Source organism: Psittacula echo (genome assembly GCF_963264785.1).
Source record: "Psittacula echo genome assembly, chromosome: 2".
Taxonomy (NCBI): Eukaryota; Metazoa; Chordata; class Aves; order Psittaciformes; family Psittacidae; genus Psittacula; species Psittacula echo.
In genome coordinates, this window is record NC_137737.1 from 159,892,616 (window position 1) to 159,909,731 (window position 17,116).

A 17,116-nucleotide genomic window follows, 5' to 3' on the forward strand; every position below is an offset into this window, starting at 1 on the left:
ACCCCCATCTGACTTCCAACAGCACTGAATAGGTATTTCATAGAGCAAACACGTGTGAAGTCTCACTGCTCCTGAAACGCCTGCTCACTGGATGTGTTGCTGCTATAGGGGACAGAAGGGATGGGAGGGCTCCAAAACAAAGACGCATCAAATAGCTTACATACATCCACCCCAGCTTGGTCCTTAGAAGATTAAATGACCCTTATAGCAGATGGCAAGAGGGAAGGAGAAATAGGGGCAAAGCCACAAGGTGGGAAATACAACAAGGGTGACCAGAGGGCAAGGAAAAGAAGGGAAAGCAGAAGGGAAAAGGAAAACATAGGGAAAATGAGGAGAGGACCAGAGGAAAATGAGCTCAGAAGGGACCCAAACAGAGCCCAGGGAATAACTAGAAGTGTTTGCACACTTGTTTTCAAAGCCAAAGCCAGGCTGTTCTGCATCTGACCATGCAGCACCCTGAAACCCATCCCAGCTTCAGCCAGCACATCAAGGCTCTTGTTCTAAATCACAACTTCCCCAAGTTTCTCTTCCGAAGGCTTTCAAGGGAGGCCAAAACCACACAGGGATTTGTTTGAAAGCTGCTGCTGAGTTAAAACTCATTAAAGAGGGAAAAAAAACCCTGACTTAATTATAGGTTGGTTACAGCAGCATAACCTTCTGTTCCCTGGGAATACGCCTGCTCTCGACTTCACAATCCTTCAGTGCTGTCAGCAGTCGGGTTGGGAAGTTCAGGAGCAGACAGCCACGGTCTTCCAAAACATATCCTGCATGCAAATGCCTGGAGCTTGCACTGGGAACACCAGGACATGGACCACAGGCACCCTTGAGGGGTTTCAATGCTGCAGCATTAATAGCATCCATGCGGGAGGGTTTGCTGACGTTACAAACCCTGTTTGCAAGAGGGATGGAGGCTCAGCATGGGCAGGAGAAAAAGCATCTCTGCGGGTTGGGGGGTATAAGTGTAACATGATGTGGGCAAAGCACAATGGAAAGGGAATTTGTGTCCCTAGCATCATCCAGGAGCAGCAGTGAAGACCAAATGCCTCAGAAAGGGATGCTGTCAGGATGAGTCTGATCCCAGCCTCATGCTTGGGAAGCGCTAGAGTCACCCATGTGCTCCCTATTCCTGCCAGTTCATGCTCTTGTTCCAAGACTCCAGTGACTGTTTCAACCCCAAAACCACCTGAATCTGAGCTTTACTGTTTAACTTCGTCCAACATGCCCAAAGGATCCCTTTCAGATCCACAAGTCAGAGAACACCATCCCCACAGCTTCCTTGAGAGCAAACCATGAGTACTCCTGAATTCTTAGGCACAGAGACCACCACGTACCAGCCCAGGAGCAGCTCCCTCCTCTGCTTGGATCCCATCCTGCAGGCTCAAACCAAGTCCTTCCCCTTCTTCAGCCTCTTGCTTTAGAGAGCTTCTTGGCCAAAAAGGAGATGAAGAACGCAAGGTTTTCCCCAATTAAAACCCACCTTTTTGATGCTCAAAGCAGACCAGGGAGAGCAGAGATGGACACTGCACTCCCATGGATGGCTCTGAGGTGAACCCAGATGGAGAGGCAAATCCTTGCAGCTCCCACGATCCTATCCCCTTCCAACCAAGGAGTTACCTGCTGATGATGTTTTCCTGCAGTGGCTTCACCTTGATCTCTGGTGACTTCTTCTTCTTCTTCCCTTTCACCACAGAGCGCTGTGCACGAAGATAATGCAAAAGAGAAGGAAGTTCATGCAGTGGGTTTGATGCCCACAAAACAATGAGGACAGACACAAAGGTCACCCCAATGCCAGAGCATGGAAAGGGCTGGCTGGTACCTCCACTGCGCATGGTATCTCCTCTGGTTCCTTCTTCATCACCTTTCTCCTGGGTGCCTTCGGCTCCCCCTCCTTATTCCCTGACTCTCTCTTTCGCTTCCTATGGACAAGGGGAAATTCATCCCACTGAGGCCAAACAGGCAAGTCCTGCAGCAAACCCCTTGGTGGTGAGGATAAACCACGGTGTGATGCCACCTTATGTCCAGCAGCACCAAAATGGGCTCCCAAATGGAAGTTAAAAGGATTTCCCTGCTGATCACTTCAGGACTGAGCTCCCCAACAGAGCCACCAACAAGTGTGATAACATTATGGTAGCCCCCAAAAATCCCCTTCTATGCCCCATAGAACTCACCTGCTGCTGTTCTTTGCCCCACTGCCCCTTGAGACCCCCATGGCTCTGTCATGCACCAGCTCTTCAAGATGTGTTATGGGGTTAAAGCAGCATCTCAAGGATGGTCACTGCAATGACATGAGACAACTCATGGCTGGTAGCACCCCAGTTCTGCTCTTGAAGTAAACCCCAACAGATGCTCACTCCACAGCTCAGTTTGTAACTATGGGATCAAGATGACTTTAACAAGGATTTGGGGATCTCAGCATGAAGCAATGCCTTATTTTGCCCTCAAAATCCAGTATTTTGTTGTGTATTTCCCCTTCCCCACAGCGTTCTTCAATGGAAAAGCCTTGAGTGCAGTCCCTGAGCTGCTGTTAGAGGTGGTAAAAGCAATATTGCTGCTAAAATAGAAGGGAAGTCCCCCCAAACTCACATATCCAGGGAGATAGGGGTGGATTTGCACCCTCAGAACAGCCCAGGGTATTCAGCAAGTATTACCCAGGCCTTAATTGCACCCAGAAAGCACCCACACTGGAACTATAATAAAACACAGCTGAAAGACAGGAGTAAAGATGAGATATTGAGTCCCCCACCAAAGAAGGCAACTACCACCTCTCTTAATCCTCATGGCTATAGCAGCCAGACCCCCCCAGATCACTGTTCCCCTAGAAACTCAAGGCCTCAAAAGGCACAAAAGAAAAGCAAACAGCACCAAGTTGGTCCTTATCCATGACGGTTTCCCAGCACTGAGGAGGAAAGGGATGTCCTCAAAGAGAGAACAAGTTACAGAGCACCACAAGACTTCCCAAGGAGTAGAAAACACATTAAAACCCTCTATATTTTGCCACCTTTACCAAGCTGTGGGTACTTGTAGCTGCTAGTGGAACCACACTCACTCAGGACAAGGCATTGCTTTCTCAAAGCATGAAAGACCTTACCCCATCTGCCTCCAAAGATCAATGCCTCCCCTCCAAGCAGCTTATTTAAAGACTCCCTCAGCCCTGATTGGAGGCTTCCAGCTCAAGATGCACCCTGGGAGATAGAGTTTTAGCCCAAAAGCGGTATTTGAGGGGAACCCCCTAACCAACATCTCCTCAACAGGGAGACCTGCTAGGAGAAGAATGCATTGCGTCACTCAGGTGTGGGATTGAGCCAAATGCTTTGCTTTAAGAACAGCTTAAGGAAAACCACCTTCCATGAGATAAACCCCCCTTCAATTAGCAAATTAGCCCACAAATCCAGCCTTTCTCAGCTGCCTCTTACCCATCAGAGCCCCATAGCTGGGTTTAGGGAGGCCTTTGAGCCCAAACTTTGGGTGCAGTCCTGCAGTGCTCACAACCCTCATCCTGAAGCAGTCACTCACCCATCCTGCTCCTCTCCAGCCCTATTCATGCAGGTGAGTCCATTGCTTTCACCTGCCCACTTTGCCATCAAGCAACTCATTGCAGCTGAGCTTCAATTGGCGTCAGCCATTCCCAATCTGGTGCAAGCAGGGAAGGGAATGATGCAAAGGGGTCATAAGGACGTTGCATAGCAAAGCTTCCCCCAAAATGCTGGATTTTGGGGGCAAAAAAGGCATTGCTCCATGCTGAGATCCCCAGCCAGGGCATGCAGCGGGGCCACACATTCCCCTGGGAAGATGCCGCCTGGTTCTTCCCAATGATGCTCCCGGTTCGCGGCCGGGAGCGGAAAAGCCCAAAGGCAGGGCTGGCTCCGGGAAAGCCTCTTTGATCTCCATTGCGCCATCCCAGGAAAAAGCATCCAAGCCACCTTTCTTGCTGGATGAGTAAAAGTTGTCAAGGGATGGGAGCCAGCCCCGGGGTAGGGAGCAGGAGAGGACGACTTCGTGCTGGGGCTTGTTCCCTCTTGGCCGCTTTCTGCCGAGCCAGGGACTGGTGTGTGTTTCGTTTTATCCCATTTTTCCCTATGGATCCCATCTAGATTTACGGTGCAGGTTTATTCCAAGCTCTCCATGCCATTTGGGATGTTCATAATGGGAAGCAATGGGGTTTGCAGAGTGGGTAAGCTAAGATAAACCACTCCTAGCCTAGACCAGCTCCCATTATGCATCCTAAACAAGCACAACCTGGGTTAAACCTCTTAATAACTGAGTTTCATGTCATTTCCCTTTGCAGATGGTCTTTAGGATGGGGGAGATGGAAGTGGGATGGCTCCATCCAGGGCTCTGCAATGGGGAAATGTGGACCACAAAAGGAATGTGGGAAAACCAGGCTGCAGATGGGGTCTCTGCATGGTTTGGTGACACCACAGCGAGCTGCTGAAGGATGTATAGGTGACAATATCCCATGAGCTGTCAATCACAGTTGGGCCAAAGGCAACTCCTTCGTTAGCTTTAGTAGAGGAATAAACACCTCTTCCTGCACACCCTCTGCTGTGTAGACAGTTGCAGTCACACAATTAAAGCACTTTTCTTTGCAAACCACTGCAATATTCATCCAGAAAAGCATTGCTGCTATTCCAGGTTAATCAGTAATTCCACTTTGTTGGTCCAGCAGCTCTTTTAGGATTGAGAAATCCAGAAGGGAGAGAGAAATCCTTCCTCACACACTCCCTTCCCTGGAATCACACAGTCCTTGAAGCCCCAGCAAGGAAAAGCTGGCTGGAAAAGGTGGAAATGATTTAACAAATTTAGGCAGTTATAGATTTATTCAATATAAAGGGTTTAATGTATGTTGAGATAATTTGTTTCCCCTTGTTAAACAGCACAGAGTTCCCTGTATCCTTTTAACACGAGTAAGATTCATCACACACAAACATGATCTCCTTAACTTCATTATAGAAATGAAGCTAGATCCTGATAAAGACTTAAGGGACCTTTTGGTGGTGACACACACAGGTGACAACCAGCTCAGCATCCCAGTGCTGGGTGCTGTATCCGTTACAACCCTGTATGCACCTTGGGAATGGGATTTTTCCAACTTTTGGATATTTTTCCGTAATATTTTACGGGATTTAATACTGTTGCTTAGTCTGGCTCTTATTTTATGATCCCGACTAAGAGTAAAACTATGGTTCAACCATAGGAGGGAAAATGGGATAGGGTTTGCCTATATCTGCCTGGAAAAAGCAAGAAATTGAGGTTTACCTTATTTCATCATATATTTTTATGTTATATTTTGTATTATATTGTGCTTTGTACTGGAGCAACATCTTAAAGCTATAGCAGGGCAAGGGCACAGCAGTCCAGGTGTTGCTCCAGCAGCTGTGCGAGCTGCAGTGTCCCCATCCAGATGTTTTGGGGTTTATTTGGGAGGGGGGGAAATGATGCACCAAGGGACCACACAGAGGAGAGCACCTGAAGCATAGCAGTGGGCCAGAAGGCTGAATGGGGGCGCCTGTGGGTGCTCCCTTATTGCACCCCCCCACCACAGCAGCCCAGATGTTGCGGAGGGGGGGGTGGAAGAAGCCGAAGAGGGGAGAGTGGGGATTAAAGGTGAGGGCTTCCAGATGTGTCCAGGATGGGGGGGGTGTCCGGTTAAAGATGGGGTCATCCAGATGTGGATGGGGTGGGAGCGGATGCGCACCCAGATGTGGGGCGGGCCCTCCGAGGGACGACGCGAAGCCCCGCCCCCCGTGACGTCACCGGCGTTCTAATTCCCACCGTTGCCACGGGCGACGGGCCCTCCGCCCCCCCTCCCCTCTCCGTTTCTCCCCACCCCTCTCCTCTCTGTCCATTGGCCAGTACCGCCGTCACTCAACGCCGTTCCCCACTCCCATTGGCTAAAGCTGCCCTTAGCCCCGCCCCCCACCCTGCTTATGCCCCGCACGGCCTCGGGGCCGGCGTCGCTGTCGCTCTCGGCCAGCAGCGCCCAGCGGCGGGGCCGTGAGGGGCACCGAGGGGTGAGCGGGGCCGACGGGGCTCAGGGCAGCCGTGGTGCGGGGTTAGACCCGCTAAGGGGGGCGGTTGTGGGGCTGTGGTGCTTTCCCTGTCCGGGGTAGCTCAGTGAGAGGGGGACCGTAGGGTTTGGTCCCCCTCGGCTGAGGTAACGCTGCACGGCGGGGGGGTCTGAGGGGATTTACTCCTCTTTCCTCATCTGAGGCAGCTCTTTAAGGGGGTTCTCTGGGGATTTGTCCGTATTCCCTAGCTGGGATAGCTCTATATGGGGGTTCTGTGGGGAACTGCCCCCCTTTTGCCATCTGTGGTAGCTCTTTAAGGGGGATCTATGGGGATTTCCCCACAACCTGGGGTAGCTCTGTAAGAGAGAGGTCTGTGGAGTTTCACCCCTACCTGGAGTATATATGTAAGGGAGGGGGGGGTCTGTAAGCTTTGCCCCCCTCATCTTGGTTCTGCAGGGAGGGTCTATGGGGTTTGCTCCCCGTGTGGGCTATCTTTGTAAGGGGGTCTGTAGGCTTTTGCTTGTCTTTTACCCCCACCCCATTTGGGTACCTCTGTAACTGGGGGGGGTCTGTGGAGGTTCTTCTCCTCTATAGTAACTCTGTAAGGGAGGTCTGTGGGCTTTGCCCCCTTATCTGGGTTAACTGCAAGAGAGGTCTGTGGGGCTTCCCCTCCTTTACCCCCACCCCTCAGCTGGTGTAGCTCTGCAAGGGGGTCTGTGGGGTTTGCCACCCCCCCCTTATACAGGGGTTTTGGGGGCTTCCTCCGTCATACTAGGTGTTTCTTCAAGGGGGAGCACAGGCTATGGGCTTAGATCTAAGTAACTGTTATATGTATGGGGACTTGTAGCATAAATGAGCAGGGGCTAGTGGGGGTTTAAGCCCCCCATATAGGATAGGGCTGGGCTCTGAACCCCCCCAGGGAGTTAGCAGGGTGTGGGGCTAACCAAGAGAGGGCCCTGAGCCCTAGAGCCACCCAGTGAGGCCAGGCAGGAGCCCCCTCATTCAGCCTGTGGATGCTGCGCTCCTGGAGATGATGCCACCTGAAGAGGAGAGCCCTGATGGGGAAGGGGACAATGCCCTTGTCCTCCTGCAAGGCCTGAAGAGCGGCAGCACCCGGAAGGTGAGGCACAGTGGTGGGGTGCCATGGCGGGGGGTGCAGGATGGCAAAGCGCCCAACTGATGCTCTATGGGGCTGGGTGTCCCTGTTTGGTCTGTGGGGATGGTGGTCCCCATGGGTGGGAGTTCAGGTCTATCCTGGCTATCAAACTGTGCTGGGGGGTTCAGGGTACAGTTTGATAGGCGATATGAATGTGGCCATGTGCTCATCCATAAGCAGATTTACACAACTATCTCTTAGCTCATCGTCTCTTAAACTCCACTCCTTTACCTCATCTTCCTCCACTAACTCCAAGCTTCCTACTGACTACTTTTAACCAAATTCTCCTTTAGTTTGGCTTTTTCTCCTTGCCCATAGGAAGATGGTCCAGCCCAGCCCTTTTGCTGTTGGAGGTGTATGGGGCAGTGTATTGCTCATGGACAAACTTCTCCCTTGGGAACTACCTGCAAGAGAAGTTTGCTATACATGTGAGATGGGGCTGATAGCCTGTTGCTGTCACTTGTTTAATCAGTAACAGCATGGTGAAGCCAGTAAGTGTTGTCCTCAGGCTGCCACCATCCCCACTGCTTGACTTCCCTGCTGTCCCTTGGGTGTCAATGCATGTTCCTGGGGTTGAGGAGGCATTAAAGTGTGTTTCTTGCAAGAAAAGATGGGTAAATGCTCTCTTTTCGGGTTGTTTAAGCAGTTCTCCCGTTAGGTCTGTCCCTTGGGAGGCAGCTTTATAAACCTGCACTGAATTTTCCCTGTAATCTGATCTCTTCATCCAAGTCTGTAATTTTCGGAACCCGTTCTTCAGCAGAGACCTGCACTTCTGCAACCCTTTGGCAAAGAACAGAGCGCAACAGCCAAATAAGCAAAACTACAATCAGGCTCTGTAGAGGTGGTTTATTTTGTGCCTCTTTCCTGAGTGAGGGTTGAGATTGCAGCCCGGGCTGAACAAGGATCAATCTGATCTCCAGTCACTTGAGCCTGGCCTCTCTGACTGTGGCTAAAGAGGTTGCAACCTTAAACCAGTTTGGAGTTTATGCAGGGCTTGTCTAAATAGGTAAGGGGAGATTAAGAGGACTTTGCTTTACCAGTTTATTCTGTGTATGGACAGAGTTTCCTTTATATGAGCAATTGGTTTACCCTGTTTGGACAGAGAATAACATAGGAAACTATTACAGCTCTTTGTGGGGGGGAACTGGCAGGGGATCTACAGTGTCTGTCATAACATGATTGCTTTTCTCATTAGAAAACAAAGCACCTGATTAGATTTCCTGTTAAAGATACCAACTTTTTATTTCAAAGAAATGATCAATACAACCTCTTGTAGTTGTTTGGTTGTTACTGGGGCCACTGCACATTTGCTCACTTGCAGGGGATCCTGCCCACTGCTGTGCTGGTGATTATTTGCTTTCTCTGCTAGGGTTCATGTACTGAGGCTGAAGATTTAATACATCTGTTTCCTGCTGGCGCCCTGCCCCAGCTCTCACGATGCCCTGAGCCTCCCCCAGCTCTCTAAAGCAGTTTCACTCTCCTAAACTGAAGCTGAATGCAGGTTTTGCTTTTCAAACCCCCCCAATTCTCCCATATCTTTATTTTTCTCCCTTCACCACGTTATTTTTCCTTCCTCTTCTGAGTGCATTAGCCAAGAGCGAGGCACTTTGTTGGGCAATGTAAAACCTTAATCCTCCCCTCATTTGTTAAAAGGCTGTGGTGATGTAACCATATTCTCAATAAAAGGTTTTAGAGGTTTTAGCTGGTAATGTCTCCCACAGAAACCCAGCTTGTAGCCAGAGTGCTTCATGAGATTAGGGTAGTGATAGGGACTTTTCTATATAAATAGATGTTCAGGGAGCAAAAACTGCTTGTTGTGACTTACTTATAGTAATAGCTCATATTCTTCTCTGAAATGGGAGAAGAAGGCAATCATTGATAATCTTTTAAAAAGGAGGATTTTAAAGCCTGCTTTTGTGTGTGCGGAGTGTGGCTTTTGTTTTGCTCTCTAGCCCACAGGCTAACAAAGCTAAACCAGGGTCACTTGGCCACTTGTCCTGTGCAGGCCTGCCATAAACTTGTGGGTTGCAAAGAGGAATAATAATCCCAGTTGACAGCTCTGACTCTATCAAAATAGTGTATTAACCATCATAGTTCTGGAAATAAAGAGGTGCTGAGAGCTTGATGTTCCAGTTACCCTGTTTCTACTGCATGTTTTCCAGCTGCTGGATCATCTGTGGGCTTGGAAACATCCCTTTTTGGGGTCAAAACTGAGTCTTAGGGAATATTATTGCTCCTGAGAGAGGAGAAGAGTAAGTAACTGCCTGTTTTACATTGAGTGGGGGGTGTCGTAAACATTTACTGGGTAAAACCTGCAGGGTTGGGGTTGTTCTTAGACACCATGTGCTCATGACCACAGGATTGAGGCTTGTGGATCAAGGATACCTCTGTTAATGACACGTTAATGGCACAGTGATTTGTAGTAGTGCTTCCCAGAGCTGTAGCAATTGGTGTCATAGAATCATAGACTGTTTTGGGTTGGAAAGGACTTTAAAGCTCATCCAGTTCCAACCCCTGCCATGGGCAGGGACTCCTTCCACTAGAGCAGGGTGCTGCAAGCTGCTGTGTCCAACCTGGCCTTGAACACTGCCAGGGATGGGGCAGCCCCAGCTTTTCTGGGCACCCTGTGCCAGCGCCTCCGCACCCTCACAGGGAAGAACTTTTCTTGTATGCAACCTGAACTTCCCCTCTTTCAGGGGAGCCCTGAATCCTATCACTCCAGTCCCTGATGGAGAGTCCCTCCCCAGCATCCTTGTAGCCCCCTTCAGGTACTAGAAGCTGTTCTGAGGTCTCCACGCAGCTTCTCTTCTCCAGGCTGCACAGACCCAACTTTCTCAGGCTGTCATCTTTGACTATACCTTGTCTCTGCACAGATATTTTGCTCTAGTTTTTACTACAGAGCAAATGTTGAAATTCTGGAGTTTGCCTTGATGCAAGCTATGTGAATTGGAGAGCAAACACAGCTTAGACTTGACCAAATGTCATGAAGTTGGTCATCACTGCTTGAATTACACTTGGTGGTTGTTGTTTGACCTGCCATGCACTGATCTTTGGCTCTTCAGTAATCATTCCTGCTTGGGTTGAAGGCTTCCTGGGTGCAAGCCACATGATTTCCTTGCTCTTTAGCACCTCTGTGCTGTTTTAAGTGCTGTTTTAAGTCCATCGTGAATGCAGACTGGTAGTGCTGGAAAGGTTGGTTGGTCATTTACTTGGTGGTGTTGAATGCTGGAGGAGCTGAGATGGGTAGCCAGGCTCCAGCAGAGCTGCTGCCATTTCATTTGAAGGGTGTATTTGTGCCTTGAGCAACCAACCTCACCTATTGCTTAGTGAAGAGGGAACAAGGGAGCACTGGAGAGGTTGAAAGAGTGAAATCCCAATGGGTTGTCCAACAGGAAAGATGAACTATGTCCTCTTCCTTCAATGGGGAAGGGTTGAATAGTAACACTTATAGAATCATAGAATAGTTAGGGTTGGAAAGGACCTTAAGATCATCTAGTTCTAACCCCCCTGCCTCTTGATTCACTTCCCTTAAATAAAGCAATAAGCCGTCTATTCTCTGGGAGGAATAATTTATACAGTTAATCCAGAATAATCCTTAAGGCTTTAGGGAACATATGCAGCATTCTGGGATAATGGAAATGCTGAAGGCAGTTGAGGCTTCAGGAGATGCAGCAGTTGAGCATCACTGGTACCTTTCCCAAATGCAGCTGGGTTATGCTTAACATACTCATGATAACCATCATCTCCTGAGTTGGTCTGAACAGCAGAAGCTGAGATGGACCTCGTTCTGCCCTTAGTCCTCAGCTATGTCCCTAAGCTCTGGTTGTATGATATCAAACATGTCACCTTGCATTGTGAGACTAGGGGTGAGCCCATGTTGTTGGCCATGGGGTGCCCAGCCTGCAGCGCAGATGTACCCATATGCAGTGCATGATCTTAATGACAAATCTCAGTGCAGATAATCTGATTTCCATCAGATGTTTCCATCCCATATTGAAAAAAACAGGCAAAAATGCCTGACTCTCTGAAGCAGCAGCTCATCCCTTATATATCGCATTGCCTGGCACCAGGGGTCACTTTGTCACTGCCATGTGGGTATGCAAACATAAGGGGTTGGCTGGTGCTCTGCTCCCCTTGCAGCTTTCTCCTTGAGCTTCCCTGTTCTTGGGGATGTGAAAGTTGTCCAGTTGGAGGTGTTGTCTGTGGAGCCTGTGTCAGCACAAAGTAACTACTCATGTCTCGCCACTGACTTATTATGGATGTCACCAGACTATATGCAAATTAAACTTGAGCTTCTCCTCCTATTCTGTGGGTGCTCTTCAACTGCTCCAGTTATTAGAAGTCTTGGTGGTGACTATTGTGACTAAAGCTGGTCTTGGAGATCATAGAATCCCAGACTGGGTTGGGTTGGAAGGGAGCTTAAAGCTCATCCAGCTCCAACCCCCTGCCACAGGGGGATACTTTCCACTAGAGCAGGTTGCTCCAAGCCCCATGCAACCTGGCCTTGAACACTGCCAGGTATGGGGCAGCCACAGCTTCTCTGGGTACTCTGCCTCAGCACCCTCACAGGAAACAGCTTCTGGCTAAGAGCTCATCTCAGTCTCCCCTCGGGCAGGTTAAAGCCATTCCCCCTTATCCTGTCCCTACATTCCTTGTCTGAAGCCCCCCTCCAGGTTTCCTGTAGCCCCTTTAAGCACTGGAGCTGCTCTAAGGTTTCCCCTTTAAGGAGCCTTCTCTTCTCTGGACTGAACCAGCCCAGCTCTCTCGGCTTGGCTCCAGAGCAGAGCTGCTCCAAGTCCCCACAGCATCTCTGTGGCCTCCTCTGGACTTGCTCCAACAGCTCCATGTCCTTATGTTTGGAGCCCCAGAGCTGGATGCATTATTCCAGGCGGAGTCCAAGTGGAGTAGAGGGGGAGAATCCCCTCCCTTGACCTTCTGGTGGTGCAGCTCAGGATACAGTTGACTTTCTGGACTGAGTGCATCTTGTTCAGGTCCCATGGATTTATGTGCCTCCTCTTGTTTGTAACTTTAACAGCATGTCCTATGCTTGTGTTTTACCTTCTCACAGGTGTCACAGTAACGGCTTGTGGTTGTCCTTTGATCATAGTTATCCTTTGATCACTTCACATGCTGTTTTCAGTTTTGCTTTTACTCATTTGCTTCCAGCAATTGAGCTCCTGTTTTTCTATCAGAAAATAAAGAGCAGAAATGAGTCCCTTTGTGCACAGCTTTGCCCTTTGGACTCGCTGGCATCCACCTCTTCCTCCAGGTGATTAGTTTTATCTGCTATTAGTGCTGGGAAAGCTCTGAGGCAGTGGCCTTGTTTTGGAACCAGGGTCACGAGTAAGTGCTGTAGGTGTGCCTCATCACTCAAGACATCCAGGCTCCATCTCCTTGTGTTTACTGGAGTTGTGAAGTGCAAAGGTGATCATCTCTAAACAAACATTGCCTAAGGACTTGCTTATAGAAGGAAACCTAACCACGTAATTGCCCTATTTAACACCCCAGATGGGTGCTTTTGAGCTGGAAGAGGTGTTGGGGAGTGAACAACACCATTACATCATTGTGTGCTTCCTGCAAAGATAGGGTTTGAGTTGGCTGCAACCTTGACATCCCTCAAAGGGGACCTGTTTGTCTTGGCCTCCTATGGAAAAGGGGTCTTTTGGCCTCTTTCTTGCCTTTTCTTCCTCATGTGAAGGCATTGGTTGTGTACTTTCTGTAACGCTGACATCTTCCCATGCTGAGGGTTGAACACAGTGTCACTTGGCAGATGTCTCCTGAGCATCAAATTGGCCTTTCTACAATTATACTGCCTCTAATCCTGCTTTGTCAGAGGCAATAAACCTCAGAGCTGCGCACGACTCGTATAACTTAATGACCCACGTTCATTTCATGGCTCTCTTAACATACACTGTTCTCTGTGTACATACAAGCTGTGCAGTTCTGTGGCTCCTGCACAGTCTATGGCCTCTTCCAGTACAAGTTATGTCCTTGCTTCTCCTTTGTGAAAGCTTTAAACTAGGAAGGCTGAAAATCTCATATTCAACCTGGCTGTTTCTTAAGCATCCAACTTTACCCTTCTATTCGTGTCCCTAGGTGCAACCTAAAGCCCACGAAGCTGGTTGAACCTTAAAGGGTTGACCTCAAAAAAGAACTAAGCAAGGACAAATCCCTTTTATAACCAAATAGCACATTTTGGTGGTGGTTTTTGGTTTTCCCTTGTGTGAGGCGTGATCAAATCCATCATTGCTTACTTTAGGAACTCTGCTGTATTTTTTAGCTTGGAGAGTATGGGCACAGGCAAAGCTTTGGATTCCTTTGAACACAAGCTGTTGGAGGATGGGCTTTCCTCTTGTGTCTCCATCTCCCCTATCTACCTTTTGATTTAAATATGGCCTTTTTTGCTCATGATGGTATTTCCTTTCATATATATATACATATATATATATATGGTAACCTGGCCTAAGCATCTTGTTCTGGAGCCGAGTTTCCTTCTTGCTGCTGTATATGTGAAATAGCACCACTTCTGCCATGCTCCAGGAGCAGCTGCAGACTGGGCTTGATTGTTCCCCATGGTGGCCTTGGCATAATGCTTATATTAGTCCCTGCCAGCCAAGAGTGATGCTTTGGGACCATCAGAAGATCCTCTGGAGGAGAGATGTGCTGTAATCCCATGGGTTACTGGACTTACTCAACCTCATAAAGGGTGAGGAGGAAAACAACATGTGGGGAGATCACATGAAGTCCCTAAGGGCAGCAAGTCTCAAGATCCTGACTCAACATCTTCAGAAGGCTTTGGTATTACATCAGGTACTCCAATAATACCTGACTTTCCAGTATAGTTTTGCTGTTGGCTTAGAAGCCTGGATAATTATCTTAGGAAATCCATTTGAGAAGGCATAATTTGGAGAAGGATGGCACTTTGCAGCTCTATAGATGGCTTAGTGTCTCTCAGAAGAAGTCTAGGTAAATCACAGAATGGAATCTTGGATGTCCTGCATGTTGTTGAACTGTGTTTGGTCCCCAACTTCATCAGGGCTTACATGTGTTCCTAGAGGGCAGCTCCTTTGTGTTCTTGTGGAAAGATGAAGGCATTAATGATCATCAGCTCTGATTATGCTTGAGAGGGTTCCTGTTCATCAGTTTTGACACTTTGACTTGAATTTTGCCTCTTGGTGTTGACTCAAGCTGGGCAGGGGAGGACTGGGGAGCTGCCAAGTCATTTAGTTGAACTCCTTAATGCTTTTGCAGTGAAGAGGTTTTAATACTGTCATTGCACATCTTGTGGAGCCATCCTAGTGTCTTCTGATGCCACCTTTCTTACTTATTTTCTTCTTTCCCTGCCTCCAGACAAGGAGCTGTTCATGGACCTTCTCTGTGGTTTCAGATAGTCCTTCCACTTGTACCTTTTCCATCATATCTCATCTGCAGCTCCTCTGGCCTCCTGCCCATGTATTCAGGACATCTTTGCTCCTCTCTTAAAATCCCTTTAAAACTCTTTGACCACTTCTGAGCAAAGCTTTGCAAGAAGTGGAGATGCCTCAAAGGTGAATGAAAGCTCCTGTAGGTATTGCTGAAGGCAAAGAGATGCTTGCCACCTCCAACCATTGCTACTGGGGCTGTTGAGTTTTGGATGAGGTTTTCTGGCTCTGGAGGCAGGGAGAGGCCTGGATCCTGCTCAATTCCATGTATTTGTATATATTTGCATCCACATTTGTGGCTCTAGGAATGACAAGTGCCCCCCCTGTAAACCTGGGGGGCTGTTGAGATTTGAATATGCACCACCTTTTCTTTCTCCTTTTCCTTCCCCTTAAGCTTTAACTTTCATATCTAGGTTAATGTCTGTGAAGAAACATCATTGAAGGCACAATGCTTGTAATCAGCCTTTAATAGAAGAAATATTTGTGCAACATCCTGGCCTATGTCTGTATGAGAAGCTTCTTTCTAGAGAAGAGTTTGACGTCTCATTTGCTTTGAGGGCCTCTAGGGTGCTCAGCTTTGAGCAGTCCCTGTGTAGTTGGGTTCTGGTTTTCAAGGGCCGTGTTCAGTAATGACCCAGCTCCTTCATGCTTGAGAGAACATGGTATTGTCCATTCTTGGGCTTCATGGTGTCTAATTCCTCATCCTTTCCATCCAACTTAAGGATTTTTCCCTAGGGAGCCAACAGTGTGTGCAGGATGTGTGAGTACCCCCAGGGCATTTTGGGATCAGCTTTCATGTTATTTGCTCCTGGTTGCCTCAGACCCAATATTTGTACAGCTATGGGGGTGTTTTCCTTAACATCCCACTTAATTACTTTTGGAGAGTAATCCTGCTCCCCTGCTTCCAGCTTGTTCCATCAGTAAATTCAATGGATTACTGTAAAGCACTAAGCCTGCAGATTTATGGACCAGATGGAATGGCTCTGATTCCTCAGTCTCCAATTAGGAGGCTGAATCTTCCACTTCAATGAAAATGCCCATGTTAATCCAGCCCCTTTTCAAAGGGCACACCACTTAATGGCCTTCAAACACAAGAAAGTAATATTCAGAAGCTGAAGTCCATGAAAATGCCAAGTTTTCCATTCCCTACTTCATCAAAACTGGTCTCATACCTTTTTGAGCAAGGATTTATCTTTTTCCTTTCCTATTTCCTTAGGAAAATCATTTTAGAAGTAAGTTTTCCCAGAGTAACATTTGGACCTACAGCGTTTCTTGGAGAGGTGGCCAAGCATTGACCTGGCTTGTTGGATTTGAGACTGTTGTGACCCATCCTGGAGGATAAGACTTGAAGCCCAGAGAGAAGTCTATATGGAAGAAATTAGATGAGAAGGTGTATTGGGCAGGATGAGTGGGCACTATTGGAGCTCTGTAGAGTCTTTTAAGTGGCAAAACCCCTTCATATGGAGAAAAGGGGTCCACCAGCTCTGGTGGAAGAAGAGCAATGAGGAGCAGTGTAGGACTGATGTGCCCAGCAAATAGAGGTTTTATAAAGGAAGGCAGTTGGGGCTGTTCAGCCTGGAGAAGAGAAGCTGTGTGGAGACCTCAGAGCAGCTTCCAGTGTCTGAAGGGGGCTACAAGGATGCTGGGGATGGACTCTTCATCAGGGACTGGAGTGATAGGACAAGGGGTGAGGGGTTCAAACTGAAACAGGGGAGGTTCAGGTTGGAGATAAGGAAGAAGTTCTTTACTGTGAGGGTGCTGAGGTGCTGGCCCAGGGTGCCCAGAGAAGCTGTGGCTGCCCCATCCCTGGCAGTGTTCAAGGCTGGGTTGGACGGGGCTTGCAGCAACCTGCTCTAGTGCAAGGTGTCCTGCCCATGGAGGGGGTTGGAGATGAATGATCTTAAGGTCCTTTCCAGCCCAAGCCAGTCTGATTCTATGAAATAATGCCTTTGAGGAATTTATTTCAGTGCCTCAGTGGATCTTCGTATGTTCTTGGAGGGATCTGCTCATGTTTTGCACTGATGTATGAAAAGCAGGAGGTCTCCATCCTCTTCTCTCCATCTCAACTGACCAACTATGTGCCCTCCCAAGCAAGGTTGTTTTCCTGGGGGTTTTTGGTTGCTTGGGTTTATTTTGGGTTTGTTTTATCCAGGGGTCTTTTAGAGCCTCACTTCATTCATCTGAACTTCTCCTCAGACAATGGAAATCACTCGCTTGGGTAGAGCTTTTGTGGTGCTGGATTCAGAGACCCTCCTTGTTTCAACTGCACTGCCTGGGGCATCCCATAATAACCTTTTCCCTCCTGTGAGACAGAGGGATATTGCTGTCTGTCATTTCCTGAAGTCAGAGATTAAATGTGTTTCCCTGTCTGCAGAAAGAGCCAACGCCAAGGAAGGAGGAAGGGATGGAATTCATTTACTGCTTTGTGCAATTCATTTTTCCACCCCTGTGAACTCTTGACTTGCCATCTGCGCTTGATCCCCTATAGCTGGAAGGAGATGAGAGCACTTATAGGCATGGGGTCACATCTG

The 17,116-nt window shown here is 48.4% G+C and overlaps 1 protein-coding gene across 1 annotated transcript in view; it reads left to right on the forward strand.

Moving 5' to 3' along the window:
* Nucleotides 1-7,038: 7,038 nt before the first annotated feature.
* RHPN1 (rhophilin Rho GTPase binding protein 1) overlaps nucleotides 7,039-17,116 on the forward strand; it is a gene marked incomplete at both ends in the record, with an annotated part of 29,640 nt that continues 19,562 nt past the window's right edge. The window contains one exon of the mRNA XM_080611054.1: nucleotides 7,039-7,128. Coding sequence (XP_080467180.1) covers nucleotides 7,039-7,128 — 90 coding nt within the window. The remainder of the gene's footprint in view (nucleotides 7,129-17,116) is intronic.